Source organism: Xyrauchen texanus, chromosome 25 (genome assembly GCF_025860055.1).
Source record: "Xyrauchen texanus isolate HMW12.3.18 chromosome 25, RBS_HiC_50CHRs, whole genome shotgun sequence".
Classification (NCBI taxonomy): Eukaryota; Metazoa; Chordata; class Actinopteri; order Cypriniformes; family Catostomidae; genus Xyrauchen; species Xyrauchen texanus.
The window spans coordinates 8,462,892-8,484,332 of record NC_068300.1 but is presented as its reverse complement, the minus strand read 5'-3'; the positions used below and the strand labels follow the sequence as shown (position 1 = coordinate 8,484,332).

The following is a 21,441-nucleotide window of genomic DNA, read 5'->3' as shown; positions in this document are numbered from 1 at the left end:
AAGAAAAGAAAAAAACGTGGATCATAAGGACATTAAATAAATCTTTTTTCAGTCCTAAAAATAGCACACGTTTTATTCTAGGCTTAGGGTCTCTGTCATGGTAAGTGTGCAGTGATTATAATGAGCTTAATTTACAAAAAGTTTAAGCCAATTGGAAATTCCTGTTTAGATGTCTATATGTACATGAGTATGTGTGAGTTAGTAACTGTGTAAGTGTATGTAAATTAATTACCATAATGTCAGGTCAGGATAGATGTCACCCAGCATCTATCAGGGCGAGTGGACCTGCGTCACAGCGGTAACAGCCAATAAAGTAGGATTACTCTAGATTACCCCTTACACCATGGTTCCTGAACGTACAGTACTCTAGTGAAGGTGTGAGCATGATTCCAAGGTTGCATTTTTTCTTTAAAATAATTATTTACTCCACTGATTGTTAGGTTTGGGGTTAGGGGATAGAGTTACAGTAATAAAATATGCAATCCTGTTTACTGTATTACATAATTTATAATTAAAAATACAACTCTCTTTTGAGGCCACCTTGTGGACACTTCACCTGGAAACTGGAGTTTACATTCAACAACACTTCCAGATTTCGGCCACTGGGGGCAGTGATTCAAATTTAGGTAAGAACAAACTGATTTTAGGTGAAGAACTTCTGGCCTACTGTCGCCGAATTCACAGTGTGATCAGTCTGTCTGATCATTTGTTTTTTTTTTAAAGATAGCACCACGATTTTGTGTTCTTCCGAATTTATTTTTGTTCCTCTGTCGGTAGTTTCTTTTTCACATGCTCTCCCAGAGTGATTAACTTTAGCATAATGGTTTTAAGCAGGCTAAAATATGTATTCAGTAAATAGAAATGTGTGCATGTACTAGATACAAGTGTCTTTTTACCTCTCTAACTCTCTTTCTCTCTCTTTGGTAAGGTAAACATTGTTGAGGTAAAACAGAGATTGACATGAGACCTCTTCAGTGAGATTAGATGAATCTTTGGCCAATCCATAATCCCAACTATACCATTGAGACCGATTTCTGTTACACACTTTCTCTTGTGTTCGTTCTGCCTATTTGTCTTTCACACAAATACACACACACACACACACACACACACACACACACACACACACACACACACACCTTTTCTTGGTATGCCACTTCAAATGAATCTACTCTTCTACTTTTGCAGTGATGACTTCAGAGAAGTAATTAGTCATTTGTGGTAGATAAATTTTTTGAGTAACTTACCCAATATAGCATCACCTACACTGCTTCTAATGATAGTACTTCAGACTGGATAGATTGGATATTACTGAAATCGGTCTTAATTTCAGTCACTGCAAAATTTTAATCACTGCCCCCAGTGGCCGAAGCTGGAAGTGTTGTTGAACATATAGGCACATGTGAGCTCCAGAAATGTCCACGGAATGGCACCAAAAGCGAGTTGTAAAGCGAGTTGTATTCTTAGTTATAAAAATATAAAGCTGAAGTATGTAATTTCAGTTACACTACCACAACTGAATGTAAATCAACAATTTTTTCAAAACAGCTTTCTGAATATGCCCCTCGAATGCAGCTATTCAAACAGTCAGAGAGTCCCGCCCCAGCTCACGCCATTGTATGCGTAAGGTTGTTGGGGTGGGTCTAAGCGGGTCTCTCAAAACACACACAATAATTTTTATAGCACCACAGAGACACAGTCATTTCAGTTTTTGAGAAAATTAACCTTTGAATGGCTTGCTTATATTTTTCTATGCATATTAAAAAGGACAGAAAAAGTATTTTAACACACTGAAAAAGTTACATCAGCTTTAATATAATCAGCAGGAACTTTTGAATTGTGCTTACCATTGTTTATGTGAATGTGATAACTTCCTGGTGCCCATGGGCCCAAAACCTCATGTCTTGAAGCACCATAGTTAAATGGTAAACACATTTGAAATTATTAAAAAAATAGCTAATTGGTTTATTTGTTTGTCAATAACTTGAAAGAATGGGGTCAATTTCAGGGTACCTGAACATTCGCTAGCAACATGCCGATTTCCCATTTAATCATGTTGAGTAATTTACCACCACAGTTCTGAAATATGGAAGGTGATTTTCAGGATGCTGCTATGCATTTGCTGAGGTGTTCTGAGTGCTTTTAATTATGTTGCTATATGGTTGCTCTTGTGTAATGGGTTGTTGCTAGGGCATCGCAAGGTGTTAGATAAAGTGTTTTGGGTGGCTGCTTACTGGCCCAAGTCAAAACAGTCCACACCCATGTCTCTATGATATTATAATTTCTAGATATATGGTTCATGTCCCTTCCTTAAAGTCCATGGGATTTGTTGCCAGGTGAAAATCTTAAGTTGAATTGCGTAGAAAAGTAACAGCACACCTCTTTTCAGCAATGCACATGATTTGATGTACCATTCATATCTCTAGCACAAACAGTACAAAACAAGTTTAATAATTAGGTTGTGAACAAATAACTAGTAGCCTCAGTAAGCACCACTAATAATACATATGAAACTCAATTGTCTAATACCAGTACATGTTACTGCAATTACATGCATTCTGTGTTAAACATTTATATGATCAAACTTTTGGTTTTCTTCGAGATATGCTTAAAACACTTCAGTTTCACATCTTAAAGACGCCTTCATATTCTGCTTGAGACTAACCTCAATGTGAACATACAATATGATTGGTTTTGTGGTAAGTTGCAGCTTGTGTGTGTGTTGTTTGTGTCTGTTAGTGAAGTGGGTGAAAATGTGGCAAAAAAAAAAAAGAAAAAGAGGTGTGATAATACAATGCAAAAGGGGAGGTTAAAAACTCTGCAATTCAACGTGTAAATATACGTATGAACATAAAAAGATTAAACAACGAAGACATAAACTGGACAAGTTTAATGTTTGTTTAATGGAATAATGTGTCCCTAAATTCAAAAGTGACATTCAGTATCTGGTGTGGCCACCAGCTGTATTAAGTACTGCATTGCATCTCCTCCTCATGGACTGCGCCAGATTTGCCAGTTCTTGCTGTGAGATGTTACCCCACTCTTCCAACAAGGCTCTTGCAAGTCCCCATACATTTCTGGGGGGAATGGCCCTAGCCCTCACCCTGCGATCCATCAGGTCCCAGATGTGTTCAATGGGATTGAGATCCGGGCTCTTTGCTGGCCATGGCAGAACACTGACATTCCTGTCTTGCAGGAAATCACACACAGAACGGGCAGTATGGCTGGTGGCATTGTCATGCTGGAGGGTCATGTCAGGATGAGCCTGCAGGAATGGTACGACATGAGGGAGGAGGATGCTTTCCCTGTAACGCACAGCGTTGAGATTGCATGCATTGACAACAAGCTCAGTCCAATGATGCTGTGACACACCGCCCCAGACCTTGATGGACCCTCCACCTCCAAATCTATCCCGCTCCAGAGTACAGGCCTCAGTGTAACGCTCATTCCTTTGATGATAAACACGAGTCCGACCATCACCCCTGGTGAGACAAAACCACAACTCGTCAGTGAAGAGCACTTTTTGCCATCCTGTCTGGTCTAGCAAAGGTGGGTTTGTGCTCATAGGTGACATTGTTGCCGGTAATGTCTGGTAAGCACCTGCCTTACAACAGGCCTACAAGCCCTCAGTCCAGCCTCTCTCGGACCCTATTGCGTACAGTCTGAGCACTGATGGAGGGATTGTGCATTCCTGGTGTAACTTGGGCAGTTGTTGTTGCCATCCTGTACCTGTCCCGCAGGTGTGATATTTGGATGTACCGATCCTGTGCATGTGCTGTTACACGTGGTCTGCCACTGCGAGGATGATCCAGTGACCTGTCCTTCCTGTCTCCCTGTAGCGATGTCTTAGGCGTCTCACAGTATGGACATTGCAATTTATTGCACTGGTCACATCTGCAGTCCTCATGCCTCCATGCAGCATGCACATTTACGCAGCTGAGCAGGGATCCTGGGCATCTTTCTTTTGGTGTATTTCAGGGTCTCTTTAATGTCCTAAGTTTTTATAACTGTGACCTTAATTGCCTACTGTTAGTGTCTTACCGACCGTTCCACAGGTGCATGTTCATAATTGTTGATGGTTCATTGAATAAGCATGGAAAACATTGTTTATACCCTTTACAATAAAGATCTGTAAAGTTTTTTGGAGTTTCTATCTTACATTAGATCTTTTAAGATCAAAGAAAAAAATAAAAAATTTTAACAGGTTTTGGGAAGTTTTAAAAATCACACATATACACATAAACAGACCAAACATTAACACTAGCTCCTTTCACACATAGAGCCTTTTTCCAATTTTTAGGTTAGTCATGTGTGAACACGACCCTTTTGAAAAAAATTGTGAATTTTGCTTTGGCAATTTCCCTTAATGAGAAGTTGTATCATTACTTATAACTAAATTTCCATATTGATGGTGTGTGTGTGAAAAGCACATACTATATGGTACATTTACCAGTAAATGCAACCCAATGATTTTCCTGTAATGTGTGAAAGGGGCTATTGAAATTATTATTGTTTTCTTGATGGGCAGTTGACCTCAGTCACACATGAAGTGGAAGTGTGCATTCCTCTTTCTAAGCGGATCCCCTAAAGATCAGTTTTACTTCTAAAGGACTGCTTCAAAACAAGTCAAAATCAACCATCAGCATGATCTACGTCAGTGGTTCTCAGCTGGTTGAAATTGGCCACAGGAGTGATCTGATGAGTCGCATTGAAAAAAAAAAAACTATACTATATCTAGTAATGTGCTGAAGTTGTGTCACTTGTGAAAAATTTTGCATAGTGAGGATGTCTTCAAAAATAATAAAATAAATAGTCATCATTTCAATCCATTCAATCAATTAACATCATACAAAGTCCAGTAAACTTAAAAAAGCTAAATCAATATTCGGTGTGACCACCTTTAACTTTAAAACAGCACCAATTCTCCTAGATATTTAGATAGGATGTTCCAAGCTTCTTGGATAATTCAGCACAGTTCTTCTATCTATTTCGGCTGTCTCAAGTGCTTCTGTCTCTTTATGTAATCTCAGACTGATACGATGTTACGTGGGGGTCTCTGTGGGGACCATGCCATCTGTAGCAGGGCTCCCTGTTCTTCTATTCTTTTCTATTTGCAAAAGTAGGTTTATATTTCCTATTGACACACTAAAGCTGAAGATAGAAATAACCATCTTAAGACAAATGCTTTTTAGAAACATCTTATGTGCCTAAGACTTTTGCACAGTACTGTACTGGGAGGTTGGCCGGAGAATCGGGGCAGCGGGGGCGGTATTGCACTCGCTCTATCGCACCGTTGTCATGAAAAGAGAGCTGAGCCGGAAGGCAAAGCTCTCGATCTACCGGTCAATTTTTGTTCCTACCCTCACCTATGGTCATGAAGGCTGGGTCATGACCGAAAGAACTAGGTCGCGAGTACAAGCGGCCGAAATGGGCTTCCTCAGAAGGGTGGCGGGCTTCTCCCTTAGAGATAGGGTGAGGAGCTCAGTCATCCGTGAGGAGCTCGGAGTAGAGCCGCTGCTCCTTTGTGTTGAAAGGAGTCAGTTGAGGTGGTTTGGGCATCTGGTAAGGATGCCCCCTGGCCACCTCCCTAAGGAGGTGTTTCAGGCACGTCCAGCTGGGAGGAGGCCTCAGGGATACCCAGGACTAGGTGGAGAGATTACATCTCCACACTGGCCTGGGAATGCCTCGGGGTCCCCCAGTCAGAGCTGGTTAATGTGGCTTGGGATAGGGAAGTTTGGGGCCCCCTGCTGGAGCAGCTGCCCCCACGACCCGACTTCAGATAAGCGGTTGAAGATGGATGGATGGATGGATATATATATATCGTTATGAGTGTTATCGTTAAAATCTATCATTTTCTATTATATTTTTATATCATTTTTATATGTGAGTGAAATGCATTGTTGTTGTGTGACATTTTAAGTCTCATCACGCTCAGGAAAGTTTAATATGCTAAATTGTTCAAAGTAAGATGGTTCAAAGCATATCGCAAAACTGTGAGCAAGTAATCTTTCCATTTTAAAACATGAAAAAGAGTTTGATATGATCAATTCTTTGGAGCATTTAAAGAGTGAATTCACCCATAATGAAAATTCTATCATCATTTACTCACCCCCGAGTTGTTCCAATCCTGTATGACATTCTTTCTTCTAATAGACAGAATTGTATAGCCCTGTTCACCTTACTTTCATTGCATCTTTTCTCTATACAATGAAAGTGAATGGTGACTGAGAATAGAATTCTGCATAACATCTCCTTTTTTGTTCCACAGAAGGAAGAAAGTCATGTACACATGGAACAACATGAGGGTGAGTAACTGATTTTATTATTTCTTTATTTTTTTGGTGAACTATGCCTTTATGTTTTAATAAATTAAAGTGCTGTTCTTATAAACTTCAGTAATATTGACTGACCCCTGGAGAAGTGTTGTTGCTCATAACAACATGGAGAGGAAGTGAAATGGCTTCAACAGTTCTGCTGAAATAGCATGTTGTCACCAGTTTCCTGATGGTGTGTGGTCACACACACACACACACACACACACACACACACACACACACACACACACACAAACACAAACACTTCCGTCACATACAGTAGATGCATACACATTCTCTCTCTTAACAACATAAACATAAATCATTTCAGATGTGGTTTCAGTGTAGGGGAGACCAAGTCAATTTCTTTGTAGACACACACTTTAAAGTTTTGGTCAAAGAAATGCTCTAATTTTCACGTCAATTTCCCAGAAAAAAGTTCATATAACACATATTGACCTTTTGCTAATAATGGGGCATGTTGTCACACCTCCCATTGGGAACCTGCCATTAAGTAGCTTGTTACAGGCTTTTCAGCACATTTTCAACAGCAAAGCAATTCATTAAACAGTAAAAAAAAAGGAACATATAAAAGAAATCCAACAATTATTTTGGCCAATAGAAATGTTGATTAATAAATTGTACTGTATAAAATTACAAAGATTTCCCAATTGTTTTCCCCAATAAATATAACAAAATATGAAAATATGATGATATTGGCATTTTATTTTAGAAGATAAAATTTCAAAAAATATTCTAATTTAAGTTTTGGTGCTAGTTGATTGAAAAGAACTTTTCCATGTGTGACAACTAGCCCTGCTCTCTCTTATGTGGCTTTTGTGTGTATATATTCACTGTGAACTGCATTGCTGCATTGATGAAATCTTAACGCTGACAGAACTTGAAAGTTCAGTTGCTCGTTTGCGCCCTCTTTTGGTCAAAGCTGATATTGCATTTAACGCCACCTGACTGATAGGCGGATAGGGATCGGAGATATCAAGCAATATCAAGGCCAATATCGCCGATATCGAAACCAATGCGGATACCACTATTAAATTAAAATTAATTTATATATTTTGCGATTTCTGAGGGAAAAAATAAGTAACTTTAGCCATTTTAATATTATATGTAAAAAGCCCTAATTTTTAAAAACATGTACAGGCCTAATCTTCAAATAATCAGACTGTTTTATCTTTCAATTATTATCTTTTTTAGTTTATCCTTTAAAAAACACAACAATTACAGTACATCAATGTAACTGAGCGCTAAATAGCAACTGTGCAACCCGCAGAGGCATGGACTCTACAAGACCTCTGAAGGTGTCCTGTGGTATCTGGCACCAAGACATTAGCAGCAGATCCTTCAAGTCCTGTAAATTGCAAGGTGGAGCCGCCGTTCAGCACATCCCACAGATTATCAAATTCGGAATTTGGAGTCGAAAGGAATTTGGAGGCCAGGGCAACACCTTAAACTCTTCCTCATGTTCCTCAAACCATTCTCGAACAATGTGTTCAGTGTGTCAGGGCCCATTATCCTGCTGAAAGAGGTCACTGCCATCAGGGAATACCATTGCCATGAAGGGGTATACCTGGTCTGCAACGATGTTTAGGAAGGTGGCCCATAAATTGACGTCTAGTGAATGCCCCCACACATTGACAGCATTGGGCGCACAACACCCTGTCACCAGTTTGTAGTTTGTCCCGCCTCGGACCACTGTCGGTAGGTACTCACCACTGCTATGTGCATAGAACATTATCTCATAGTATGTTATGTTTACATTTTTAGAAACTGTCATCTTTTTGCACTACTGAGTACTGGTCGGCGCTGCACTGTCTATTGTCCTGTTCATTGTCAGTAATTTGTTGTACTGTCCTGTACTTTTTGCACATGTTTGCACGTGCACTTTATATAGGTATATATACGTAGTTTATATAGGTATTTTATTTTGTTGTGTAGTCTCATGTGGTCCTGTGTTGGTCCTTTGTTGTTTTTATGTAGCACCATGGTCCTGGAGGAACGTTGTCTCGTTTTGCTGTGTACTGTACTAACTGTATATGGTTGAAACGACTTGACTTATTATAAATAAAAACCACTTGACTTGACTTGACCGGGAGCACCCCACAAGCCTTGCCATTTCAGAGAAGCTCTGACCCACTCCTCTGGTCATAACAATTTGGCCCTTGTCAAAGTCACTCAGATCTTTACTTCTGGCCATTTCTCCAGCATTCAACACGTTGATTATGAGAACTTTTTGTTCTTTTACTGTCTAATCTATCCAACAGACATGGGGACTTGTGACTTGGTGACTTGGACTCGAGTCGACTCGAGTCGCTATTTTTATGACTTGTGACTTGACTTGACAGAAAATAAAATACTTGAGACTTGACTCGGACTTGGAAGTTAAAGACTCGGGACTTGACTTGACTTGAGACACGAAGACTTGAATGACTTGAGTGTTAATCACATCGTGTTTTCAGTTTGAATATAAAATATATAAATTATTTAATAAAAAAAAAGTTGATCTAGCTGGAGCGCAGGCTGAGAATAGTTTTGTCATGACTGGATCACGACACTATAGGCTATCATCAGCCATGCCCTCTCGTACCTTACGCACACCACGCCCACTTAGATCAGATAACACATCAACATGTCAGCCGGAGGGGTAACGTTACCGAGGGTCATCGCTTTCGGCTTCAAAAATTATTATCAAGATGGCAAAAGACGAACAGCGCTTTGCAAGACATGCAACGTTAAGATCGCGGACAGCCAGACGACAACCTCCAATTTCGATCCGCCATTTGAAGAGCCATTCTGCCCAGTAAGTGCTTGTCAATTTGTTAATTTTATCTGGTTAGTTGGTAGTTAGCTAGTGTAATAATAGCAGGGTTCCCACGGGTCCTTGAAATCCTTGAAAGTTTGTGAATCTGAAAAATAAAATTCAAGGCCCTGGAAAGTTCTTGAAAATAAACATACATAGATACAGGTCCTTGAAAGTGCTTGAATTTATTTTGTGCAAGAAGTTTTCTGAAAAAAAAAAATCTGTCCATTAATTTTTTATTTCGCCAACACTTCGTGGCTTATGCTGCATACTAGCCTGCTTGATTTACGTTAGTTACGCGCATTTACGTTAAGTGTTTCCCGCGCGAGGTACTTTGTTTTGTACGTTGCCATGACATTCACGCGCGCTGGTACCTCAACGTTTCCCACTCACAGACATTGCAAAAATAGGCTTATGGATATACTCTGTGTGAGTGAGTGTGAGTGTGGGAGTGTGGGAGTGTGAGAGCGCGAGAGTGAGTGAGTGAGTGAGTGAGTGAGTGAGTGAGTGTGGGTGTGGGAGTGTGAGAGCGCGAGAGTGAGTGAGTGTGTGTGTGTGTGTGTGTGAGCGCGAGAGTGAGTGAGTGAGTGAGTGTGGGTGTGGGAGTGTGTGAGAGAGTGTGTGTGTGTGTGAGAGAGAGAGGAGAAATGTAACAAAGTTTAATGTACATAACTGTGTTTGAGAGAGAGAGAGGGAGGTGTTCAGAGAGAAGTCTGTTGGATGTTAAGCTGTTATTTGTTTTATGGACTCAATGTTGAAAATGTAAAACATTTCAAACACTGTTGGCAGAAGTGAAAAATAAATAATTTTATGAAGTTACAATTTTGTTTGATTCCATGATGTATTTTACTGAACATGAGTATTGTAATTTACTGACAGTTACATATATCTTGTCTTTTCACTTTATTATGATCAGATTCTGCAGGTAAAATTACAATAATAAGGTGACTTGACTTGGACTTGACATAGCCTGTGACTTGACTTGACTTGCCCAAGAAAAAAATACTTGGGACTTACTTGAGACTTGAAGGTTAAGACTTGAGACTTACTTGAGACTTGCACATGTGTGACTTGGTCCCATCTCTGCTATCCAAACCTTGACATGTGGCCTTGTTATGAGATGATCAATATGTATATTGCTCTACTAAATAAGATATAATAGAAGTAGGCACAAAGAATAGGGTTGAGATTGATAGTGCTTTAGAAGGAAGTACTATACAGACCAGATAATTACAGCCATTGTGTTTAAACTGAATCATTCATTGGGAAAGTGTGATGTTGTATAGAAATATGCACAATGAATATGCCTGATAGCCATTATTTAATTATGGCCAGCCAAAAAGCAAGGCAAGGTTAGATGTATCATTCCATTAATGCATAATACCCAATTGTCCTAAATTAGGTGGATTATGCAAAGGAAATTAGAATCTGTACAGATAATTTGACCAACTACTGAATTAATGCCAAACCCAACTGTCAAGTGTTTTACGCTATTAAGCACACATTAAAAATCAATTAATTATGCTCTTACTATTGTGTTTGATGATTATGATGGTAACTACACCTATTTCAGACATTCAAGTCCAAAATTATAATTTTTGTTCCTTTGTGAAATTTAAAAAAGTATAATGACACAGTGGCAGTTATGAAACAAATTATACAGCTTACTTACACAACTGTGGTTTGTGTGCATTTCTAAAGACAGAGACTTCAAAACATGATCTACTTTGGGTGTGTACAGTATATAATGATTTTTCTTCATACATGTGTGTCTGAGACTAGAGAACGTGGATATACTGTACATGGTATATGATTACGGTCAAACCTGAAATGCCCCTCTGAAAGCCTCTCATTCATACCTAACCAAAATAGTGTGTACTTTGCAAGGATAGATATATCTATCTATGCAATTGTTTGTGTCAAGTGTGCATGTCAACTTCCCCAGATTACATTTGATTATGTTTTGTTCTGTTGTCCATTTCAAGCCCATTTAATTTACCAAAACAAAAACTGTACAACTCAAAGAAGGTGGAATTAAATATATGAGACAACAGTGCTGTACGTATATGATTTTTTACATGGAAAGGTATTCAAAAATAATTCATACTTCCTGAAAGATATAACTGAAACAAGTGTCGTGAGATATCTCACCGATCTCTGTGACATCTCTAGACTCTGTAAACAGCAAACAAAAGTGTGTCCGCAGGCCGTGGCCTCTGACGCTTTGTGCCTGTCAATCATTTTGCGGTTTTCATTGTGCTGTAGTTGCAGCGAATTATTGAGGCATACTGCCTTTTTTATGCCATGTTGCTCATAACAGTTGTCAGTTGAGAGCACTTTTTTTTGCTGCTGTTGTTTTTGACAAACGTTTCTGCTCGATGTCGGTCTCAATAAAGCCCATTTTGTGTCTTTGAATCGCGCGGTTTTGAGAAGAGGGGGCGGGGCTAATCTAACGGCTCTGTTTGAGGGCATTTCTGAACGGCACATATCGCTTACCTTTAAGCAACCAATCTCTTACAGTAGGGTTATAAAGAAATGCTCTCTAAAAGTAATATACAGTCAAACAATATTAACATAAGCAATATTATACAGAAACATGCTGAAATGTTTCTTGCTTAGGGTTTCTCAAATAAATAATGTGAATTAATCATCCCATGATAAAGTAGTATTAACCAGCCACCGATCTCTGTATGTATAAACATACAATAAGAACTATGTTATAAAATTATTTGTGTTTATTTAATATTTAATTATTTAATTTGTGTTTATATATATATATATATATATATATATATATATATATATATATATATATATATATATATATATATATATATATATATATATACACACACACACACACACACACACACACAGGTGAAACTCGAAAAATTAGAATATTGTGCAAAAGTTCATTAATTTCAGTAATTCAACTTAAAAGGTGAAACTAATATATTATATAGACTCATTACAAGCAAAGTAAGATATTTCAAGCCTTTATTTGATATCATTTTGATGATTATGGCTTACAGCTTATGAAAATCCCAAATTCAGAATCTCTAAATTTGTAGAGATTATATTCTAAAATTAGAATATTACATGAAATCAATAAAAAAAAGGATTTTAAATACAGAAATGTCGGCCCACTGAAAAGTATAATCATGCATATGTACTCAGTACTTGGTTTGGGCCCCTTTTGCATTAATTACTGCCTCAATGCGGCGCGGCATGGATGCTATCAGCTTGTGGCACTGCTGAGGTGTTATGGAAGACCAAGATGCTTCAATAGCGGCCTTCAGCTCTTCTGCATTGTTTGGTCTCATGCTTCTCATCTTTCTCTTGGCAATGCCCCATAGATTCTCTATGGGGTTCAGGTCAGGCGAGTTTGCTGGCCAGTCAAGCACAGTAATACCATGGTCATTGAACCAGGTTTTGGTACTTTTGGCAGTGTGGGCAGGTGCCAAGTCCTGCTGGAAAATGAAGTCAGCATCTCCATAAAGCTTGTCTGCTGAAGGAAGCATGAAGTGCTCTAAAATGTCCCGGTAGAAGGCTGCGTTGACTCTGGACTTAATAAAGCACAGTGGACCAACACCAGCCGATGACATGGCTCCCCAAACCAACACAGACTGTGGAAACTTCACACTGGACTTCAAGCATCTTGGATTGTGTGCCTCTCCATTCTTCCTCCAGACTCTGGGACCTTGGTTTCCAAATGAGATGCAAAATTTGCTCTCATCAGAAAAGAGGACTTTGGACCACTGAGCAATAGACCTTATATTTTGTAAAGCTGCTTTGAAACGATGTGTGTTGTGAAAGGCGCTATACAAATAAAATTGACTTGACTTGACTGAGCAACAGACCAGTTCTTTTTTTCTTTAGCCCAGGTAAGACGTTTGACATTTGAAGCCCATGTCCAGGACCCGTCTGTGTGTGGTGGCTCTTGATGCAGTAACTCCAGCCTCAGTCCACTCCTTGTGAAGCTCCCCCACACATTTGAATGGCCTTTTCCTGACAATCCTCTCCAGGCTACGGTCATCCCTGCTGCTTGTGCACCTTTTTCTTCCACACTTTTCCCTTCCACTTAACTTTCTATTAATGTGCTTTGATACAGCACTTTGAGAACATCCAACTTCTTTTGCAATTACCTTTTGAGGCTTTCCCTCCTTGTGGAGGGTGTCAATGATGGTTTTCTGCACAACTGTCAGGTCAGCTGTCTTCCCCATGATTGTGAATTGAACTGAACCAGACTGAGAGACCATTTAAAGGCTCAGGAACCCTTTGCAGGTGTTTAGCTGATTAGAGTGTGACACTTTGAGCCTACAATACTGAACCTTTTCACAATATTCTAATTTTCTGAGATTCTGAATTTGGGGTTTTCATAAGCTGTAAGCCATAATCATCAAAATGATATCAAATAAAGGCTTGACATATCTTACTTTGCTTGTAATGAGTCTAATAATATATTAGTTTCACCTTTTAAGTTGAATTACTGAAATTAATGAACTTTTGCACGATATTCAAATTTTTTGAGTTTCACCTGTATATATATATATATATATATATATATATATATATATATATATATATATATATATAGTTATTGCAAAAAAATTAAAAGTATGCTCATAAGCTGCTTATTGTGAAATTGCTCAATTACAGCTCTACCTATCAGTTCAGTTATTCTAAATATTTAAGTATCAATTATACTACCAGAGCAATTATACTAAACCTGCAATTTGTGTTTGTTGTTCGGAGACTTTTTAATGACCTTAAAATGCTTTCAAAGGTTAATTTTCACATTAACTTGTGTGATTCACCTAAAACTCTCCCCTCCCTTATTATTCATGTCAATTCTTTACACTTCAGTTAATTATGTGGATGGGTTGGGGATGGAACAGTGTATATATACCTGGCTGCTCCAGAGAGAACTTTACAGCGAAAAAAGAGCTTGATCTATCAAGACTTACTTTTCACTGACTTTAGTAAGTGTTCTCGAAGAACAATTACTCTGTTAACAAACAGGCACTCTTCAACCTCAGTCAAGAGCAAGAACTGCTAACATAACGTAAGTAATCAGCTTTAAAATGCTTAAATAATCATTTTGAGTCTTAAATGAGAAGCACAATGCAATTTATTTTATATATTTGGTAAGATTTAAAGCAAGAATGGTTAACATATTAATGGTTATCCACCTACAGTATGAATGGACAACAACTAATATCTCCCTCTCATGCTTTCTGTTTTGCACCTTACAGCATGTCTACTGTAAAGTGTGGCGTGAACAAGAACTTCTGCTCTATCGGCCGTTTCCCAGCCATTAAACTGGAGTCTGGCCATTTCGGGAGCGGGGCGTGCTACGTGCCGGTTTGCAATGACCCTTGCATGAAGCCCTACGTGCATTGCGAGAAACCTTGCGCAGACCCTTGTGCTAAACCTCCCGTCTACCCTTGCGCTAAACCTCCCGTCTACCCTTGTGTGAACCCTTGTGCTGACCCTTGCTTGAACCCTTGCAACTATATCACACCATGCTTTGATTATGACTGTAAGGAAGTTTTCCTTAAGGATTGTTTTGATGATTGCCTTGGCAAGCAAGTCTGTGGAGGTAAGAGCACTTTGTTCTTTTAAGAATAGCATTAAACTGGAAAAATACAAATCGTCAGGAAATTGGCTTGAAAAAATCCTGGCCTGAAAAGTTAAACAGTTTTAAAAGCGTGAAGTTTTGGAGGTTTTACAGACCCAACGGTCACACAAAGGCAGAAAAGCAGAGGGAAAAGAAAGACAAATAGGTAAACCAATGGATAGATAGATTAAGGCCTTGCACATATTTGTGTCTGACAGTTTTGAAAGTTTCAAAACTTTGAAATGACTTTCAAAGTTTGAAATCATTCAGACAAAGTATTGGCCCATTTGAATAGCCCATTTATAGGATTTTATGCCTATTTTAATGTGGGTTACAAGAAAACCGTTAGTCCGATCAGTTAGAAAAGATATAGCACACTAAGTCAGAACAGGCTGAAGGTCTGTGCCACATTTGTTATATGTAGCTTGAAAGCTCTAGGAGGAGTTATAGTTAGAAATGTTGGTCTTGGTTAAGGTATTTGGGGAAAACCATAAACTAAGTGGGGGATTTGTTTTCTAAAGCCAACATAACTACGCACTCTGACTAATGAATTTCTTCTTTCTGTTACTCAGATGTGGCACTACAGGTACGATGTGTTGACCTCATCAAATCCTGGAAGTGTCAGAATCGACAGGAACATCACACAAATTGTTACCGTAGTGATCACCTCATCGTCCGAAGAGGACAATGTTTCCAGATGTGGGTTGAGCTGTCCAGGCCTTTTAATCCAAAGACTGACCAACTTCACCTGGAGCTGAGACTTGGTTAGTTTATGCCCCATTAATCTTTGTTATTAGTTGCAATCTTGCTATTAAATCATGTTTACTATGACTCATCCTGAGAAATTGTTAGATATAGTAGATTCAGTACATTCTAATATATTAAAAACATTGGTAAGTGGCAAAACCAACTCGTTAGCTAAAAATGTTAACTTTTTTTTAAAGGCAAATTTTGACATTACATTTTTGTGTTTGTTTTACAGGTAATGTTCCATCAATAAGCAACGGCACTCTGGTGAATGTTCCAGTAGTGGACGAATTCAAGAAAAATCGCTGGGAGGCCAAGATAGTCGAACGGGCACAAAACCGAATCAAACTGAGTGTTTACTCCCTTCCAACTGCTGCTATTGGACGTTACAGGCTCACTATTGTCACGTGTGGTCCAATGGGTAGAGCCACTTCCTTATGCAACCCTAGCAATGACATTTACATGTTGTTCAACCCATGGTGTAAAGGTATGGATGAATAAAGAGCTTTTTCATTTGGGGAAAAAAATCAAGAATTCTTGAATCAGAGCAAAATTAAACGAAAAGAAAAGATACAATTTTAACACTCTCTCTCTCTTTTTTTTTTTTACTAGATGACTCAGTGTACCTGGAAGATGAAGCAAAGAAAGTTGAGTATGTTTTGAATAGCACGGGCAAAATCTACTATGGAACAAAACATCAGATTGCTACCAGAACCTGGGACTTTGGTCAGGTATGAATTACGCTTTCATTTATATATGAATGCAGGGTTTGACATTAAGCTATTCAGTAAGTAAAGTGATGGCTTACTTGTCTGAAAGCCTAAGTCACTTTTTCGAGAAAGTACAAAATGGAAATTAGGCATCAGGAATATGAAGTCAACCATAGTGATCCAAATGCATGATTTTCACTACATGGCTTTATTAGATCATACTGATTATAATATTAGGTGTTTTTACTAAATGATTGGAATGAATGACTGAATGAACAACAAAGATATGAAGTGTAGTATATTTTTATAAAGTGCTAAAACACAAGTGTAGCATGGTTTTTCCAGGATCACTCTATATTTATATTTAATTTCAAGCAGTAAAAATCATATCAATTCCATAAACCACAGGACAAAATCATACATTTTAAGATAATGACAGCATGGCAATCACACTGTCTTAATCTTTAATTTGATTCCTTTCTGATCTGTTATTCTTAGTTTGATGAGGGAGTCTTGGCAGCATGTTTCTTTGTGTTGGAGAAGAGTGGTTCTCCTTGCTCAGGATGGGGAAGTCCCATAAACGTTGCCAGAGTGGTATCTACCATGGTGAGTCTTCGCTTTACTATCTTTGTGTTGACATCCAGAGGTTCACTCTTACATAGCTATGTGTTGGAAACGATTCCATTAAAAGAAAATAAAAAATAGCCGAATCGTATAATTTTCATTACTTTTGGTTCCGTTAACTGTTCCCGAACGTGCAATTTTCAGCCAATGTAGATGGGATGCCATAATAAATACTCTGACTGTGTTTCCTTCAGAGCAATTCAATGGCAACACTGCCCCGCTACCGAATCTACATCATGAATTACAAAGTGCTACTAGTGTGCTCAGTCGAATACAATTTTACTGAAGTTATATCTTTCATCATATGTGACTTGAAATTAAATAAGAACTGTTACTGTGTTATGTAATGGTGTGCTGGACAGAGACAGGATAGGCCGATAGGCCTACACATTTCAAGGATTTCGTTTTTTTCTATTTACCGTCGGATCAATTATTGGAGTGCATTAATGCCTTAAAAAGTCTGTGTAAACACACATTTGACAAAAACGTTTTTACATTCATTTCTGACTTGTTATATCTGATCTGAATCTGAAATGATCAAATCATTTGGCAACAGGCTACTAAGGGCTGCATGCTATTTTCTGATTATTAAAACTATAAGAATCATTAATTGAACTGTAAAAGAACTGGAATAGTTAAGAGGAATTAGAATAATTTAATTCCTTAGGATTCCCATCCCTACACCTAGCCAAACAAACTGCCTGATTGGTGCACCAGAGTGCTGTTGCATGCTGATATTGATTTTGACGTTTTATCGGTCTCCCTTTGACAGATTAATGCCAATGATGACTGCGGTGTGTTGATGGGTAACTGGTCAAACTGCTATAGTGCTGGAGTTTCTCCCACAGCCTGGTGTGGTAGCAGTCCCATTCTAAACCGGTTCCACAAAAGTGGAGGAAGACCTGTCAGATATGGACAGAGCTTGGCCTTCGCCGGAGTCACCAACACGGGTAAGAGTTTGTGCAAAACGGACAAGGAGAAAAGGCTGTAAGAGAGCGATGTGGTGCAATTCACTTACGTTTCTTTTTATATATCTTTCTCATAGTGTTACGATGCTTAGGCATTCCCGCTCGTCCCATCTCCAACTTCTGTTCTGCTCACGACACTGACATTTCTATGACAATAGATGTTTATTTTGATGAAAACTTTGAGTTAATCGATCACCTAAACCGTGATTCAATCTGGTAAGATTATGTGCAAACCTAATCAGCAATAGCATCATTAGGGCCCAAGCACTGAAGACGTCTTTCTTCTCCTTTTTGTGTAGGAACTACCATGTGTGGAACGAGGCCTGGATGACCCGGCCAGACCTGCCAGCTGGGTTTGGAGGTTGGCAGGTGGTTGATTCCACTCCTCAGGAGACCAGCCAGGGCTTCTACCGCTGCGGCCCCACCTCTGTTGCTGCAGTTCGTAGCGGGCAGGTCTTCCTCAAATATGAAACGCCCTTTGTTTTTGCTGAAGTATGTGAAATCCTTACTCATAATTGTATAATCCAGCATATATGGTTTTGATGTAATACGTGATAATTCATTATTTCAGATTTTGTTATTGAAGTTTTTATGTCCTCATCCTCAACTCTCACCCCCTTTATCTCTCAGACTCTTAAGCTCTTTATTTTTGTCTTACCATCTCTGTCTCACATAAAAACAGTCACACTACATTGATTTCTATATGTAGATTTATTCAGAATTTTTATATTCTTGCTCTAGGTGAACAGTGATATAGTCTTCTGGCAGAGGACAGCTTGTGGAACCTTCAATGTGATCCATGTGGACAAGAATGCAGTGGGTCACTGCATCAGCACGAAGGCTGTTGGATCAGACAAACGTGTAGATATTACACACCACTACAAATTTCCAGAAGGTAAATCGTCTCTCACACACAAACACACATCTCATACACATCTGTCATAGGAACATCCAGATACAGTCAGGAAATCTCAGCTCCTGAGACACTCAAGCCACTTAGAATTGAAGAACAAACACACATTTCAAGCTAAGCATTTCACAGGAAAAAATCTTGTTAGGTTTCACATTGATTTATTGTTCAATATACACTCACTGAGAACACACTACAATTGTGCAGAGGTTATCTGCGTTACCATAGCCTTTTTCTGTCATCTCGAACCAGTCTGGCCATTGACCTCTCTCATCAACAAGGTGTTTCCGCAGAACTGCCGCTCACTGGATGTTTTTTGTTTTTGGCACCATTTTGAGTAAACTCTTGATTTTCTGTTGTGCAAAAAAATCCCAGGAGATCAGCAGTTACAGAAATACTCAAACCAGCCCATCTGGCACCAACAATCATGCCGTGGTCTAAATCACAGAGATCAAATTTTTCCCCCATTTTGATGGTTGATGTGAACATTAACTGAAGCTCCTGACCTGTATCTGAATAATTGTATGCATTGCACTGCTGCCACACGATTGGCTGATTAGATAATTGCATGAATATGTAGGTGTTCAGGTGTTCCTAATAAAGTGATCAGTAAGTGTATACTGTATATGTTGAACAATATATCTATTGCTATAGACAAAAAGTATTCAGAATCTTTCTGGTTGACAGACGTTAGTGGAACATGTCCATTGTTATAGACTGGTTTAAAGTCAGTGTTTTACTTTCTGTCTTTATAGTTTTCTTCTTTTCAACTTTTCTTTCCTCTCGATCCTACCAAATCCATCAGGTTCAGAGGAGGAGCGCAATGCTGTGGAAACAGCCATTCGCCACGGCTCCAAGAGATGCATATACCCACTGACCTGTGCTGAGGAGGTAGTCTGTGAAGTCACAATGAAGGGGGATGTACCATGTGTCGGCAAGGATGCGGTTGTTTCCATTGCCCTGAAGAACAAATGCAGCTCGCCTCGTAGCGTCACCCTCCACAGCCACATGGCATCCATGTACTACACTGGAGTCCACAAGGCCTTGGTGAAGAAGGACCAGACATGCTTTGAGCTCAAGGCTTGTGAATGTGAGGATTGAGAGAAACTCGAAATCAAGTGTTACAAAAGGGGCAAAACAATAAATGAACTAATCTCATAAAATCATATTACTATAACTACATATTTGCAAAATAATTTTTCTTTTAAATATCGCAGCAGTTAACTGGTGTATTGAACACTAGAGGCTTACTTTTCATATCACATTTGCTTTTTATGACACTAATGGTTAGTTTAAGGTTTAATGTATGTATGTCGGTTTTGTTGATTTGAAACGTGAACTCGCTTAGTGCCACAAAGTGGACATTTCACCTCGGAACTGCTACAATATGTGTAATGAACCATAACCAGATAATACAATATTTACCTTAATGTTTGACTTAAAATGTTCTCAAGCTTTTTTGTACTGAAAAAAAACAAAAGAGAATGTACCGATTCCACTGTGTAAAAGTTGGAGGCTTGGGATACTTCTACCTAAACAGTATGAATCGTCTGGCCATTATAGTTACAAAGGCTTCGCAATCAGATTGGAGTTTTGTGAAAATGTAGTTTTAAAAGCAAACTTGGAGAATTACTATTTATCCAGTATTTCTCTCTTTTCCATCTTCAGCCAAGATTCTGGAGTGGACCGTGCGATATGAGGATTATAAGACCCACCTGGTGGACCATGCAGCCTTGATGCTTACTGTTGCTGGACGGGTCACTCAGACTAAACAAGTTGTGGCCAAACGGTTCAACTTCAGACTGTGCACTCCTGATATTGTTATCACTGTGAGTTTGAACAACAAGTACTGTATCTTTTAAAACTTTCCATAAACTAAGATTTCACCTTCTGGTCTTCATTTGCATTTATCTTAAATCAAGAATCACAAGTTTTAATGCGGCTTGCGTGTGACTTTCTCTTTCAGCCAACTTGTGATTGTGTGATGGGCAAAGAGGTGCCAGTCAAAATCACATTCCAGAACCCACTGCCCTGCGTGCTGAAGAATGCGATTTTCCGTATTGAGGGACTGGGACATAAGCACTGCAGAATGATTAACTATGGGTAGGACACAATAATATTTTATCAATTACTCTTTAGTTTTGATCAATTTGTCAAAACTGTGGATGTGCTACTATTCCATTTTAGTGGTATATAATTATCTGTCTTTGTCCCACTCTTTCTCAGTGACATTGCAAGTCTGGCCACGGTGAACCTGACGGAAACATTTCTTCCCAAGTGTCATGGCCCACACAAACTTCTGGCATCCCTCGACTGTCCTCAGCTGACTCAGGTGCATGGAGTCACCAACATTGTTGTCAGAGAAAACTGAAAATGCACAAAAATTACCAAAGGAGAGGAAGCCTGCTCAATGAAAACCTTTGATTGTGCTTTTCACATGCATTGATACTAAAAGGTGCATGTAATCATAGTCTTGGCTCAGTCATTTAATCATTGTTGATTCATCAGTTTATTTTTGGAAGTCATATTTTGGGATGAGGGATTTATTTTTGGTTTCACATAGTTGAAGGGTGATTTTCAATCATTCTAATAATTTTTCTAATCATGTAATCGTCAACTTTCATGCTTAATTTTTTTTGCATAGTCAACCTACCCAACTGAAAGTGTGTAGTTGACTAATTCTCTCATTTTAGCTGCATTAATAATCTGTAGCATCAATAAAGTCTTTAA

The 21,441-nt window shown here is 38.8% G+C and overlaps 1 protein-coding gene and 1 long non-coding RNA gene across 2 annotated transcripts; both read left to right on the top strand.

Annotated features, from left to right (window-relative positions):
- The first annotated feature begins 533 nt into the window (after positions 1-533).
- LOC127618506 (uncharacterized) lies at positions 534-6,494 on the top strand. The gene is made up of 3 exons (XR_007967437.1): positions 534-626; positions 6,269-6,305; positions 6,397-6,494. It is a non-coding gene; the product is annotated as an uncharacterized LOC127618506 (long non-coding RNA).
- A 7,561-nt stretch (positions 6,495-14,055) lies between these two features.
- Positions 14,056-21,441, top strand: tgm1l3 (transglutaminase 1 like 3). The gene is made up of 14 exons (XM_052091843.1): positions 14,056-14,197; positions 14,388-14,734; positions 15,325-15,516; positions 15,735-15,986; positions 16,112-16,230; positions 16,708-16,815; positions 17,606-17,783; positions 17,879-18,017; positions 18,101-18,293; positions 18,543-18,696; positions 19,517-19,801; positions 20,380-20,540; positions 20,678-20,814; positions 20,938-21,441. The coding sequence occupies exons 2-14, from the start codon at positions 14,389-14,391 to the stop codon at positions 21,080-21,082; spliced, it is 2,409 nt and encodes an 802-aa protein (XP_051947803.1). The 5' UTR covers positions 14,056-14,197; position 14,388; the 3' UTR covers positions 21,083-21,441.

What these genes read in the sequence shown, in the direction of transcription:
- tgm1l3 (XM_052091843.1), top strand. Translation starts at nt 14,389, where the DNA reads ATGTCTACTGTAAAGTGTGGCGTGAACAAGAACTTCTGCTCTATCGGC. An exon ending in GTTCAACCCATGGTGTAAAG is followed by an intron (nt 15,987 to 16,111) that starts GTATGGATGAAT and finishes TTTTTTTACTAG; the next exon opens with ATGACTCAGTGTACCTGGAA. An exon ending in CTCCTGATATTGTTATCACT is followed by an intron (nt 20,541 to 20,677) that starts GTGAGTTTGAAC and finishes TTTCTCTTTCAG; the next exon opens with CCAACTTGTGATTGTGTGAT.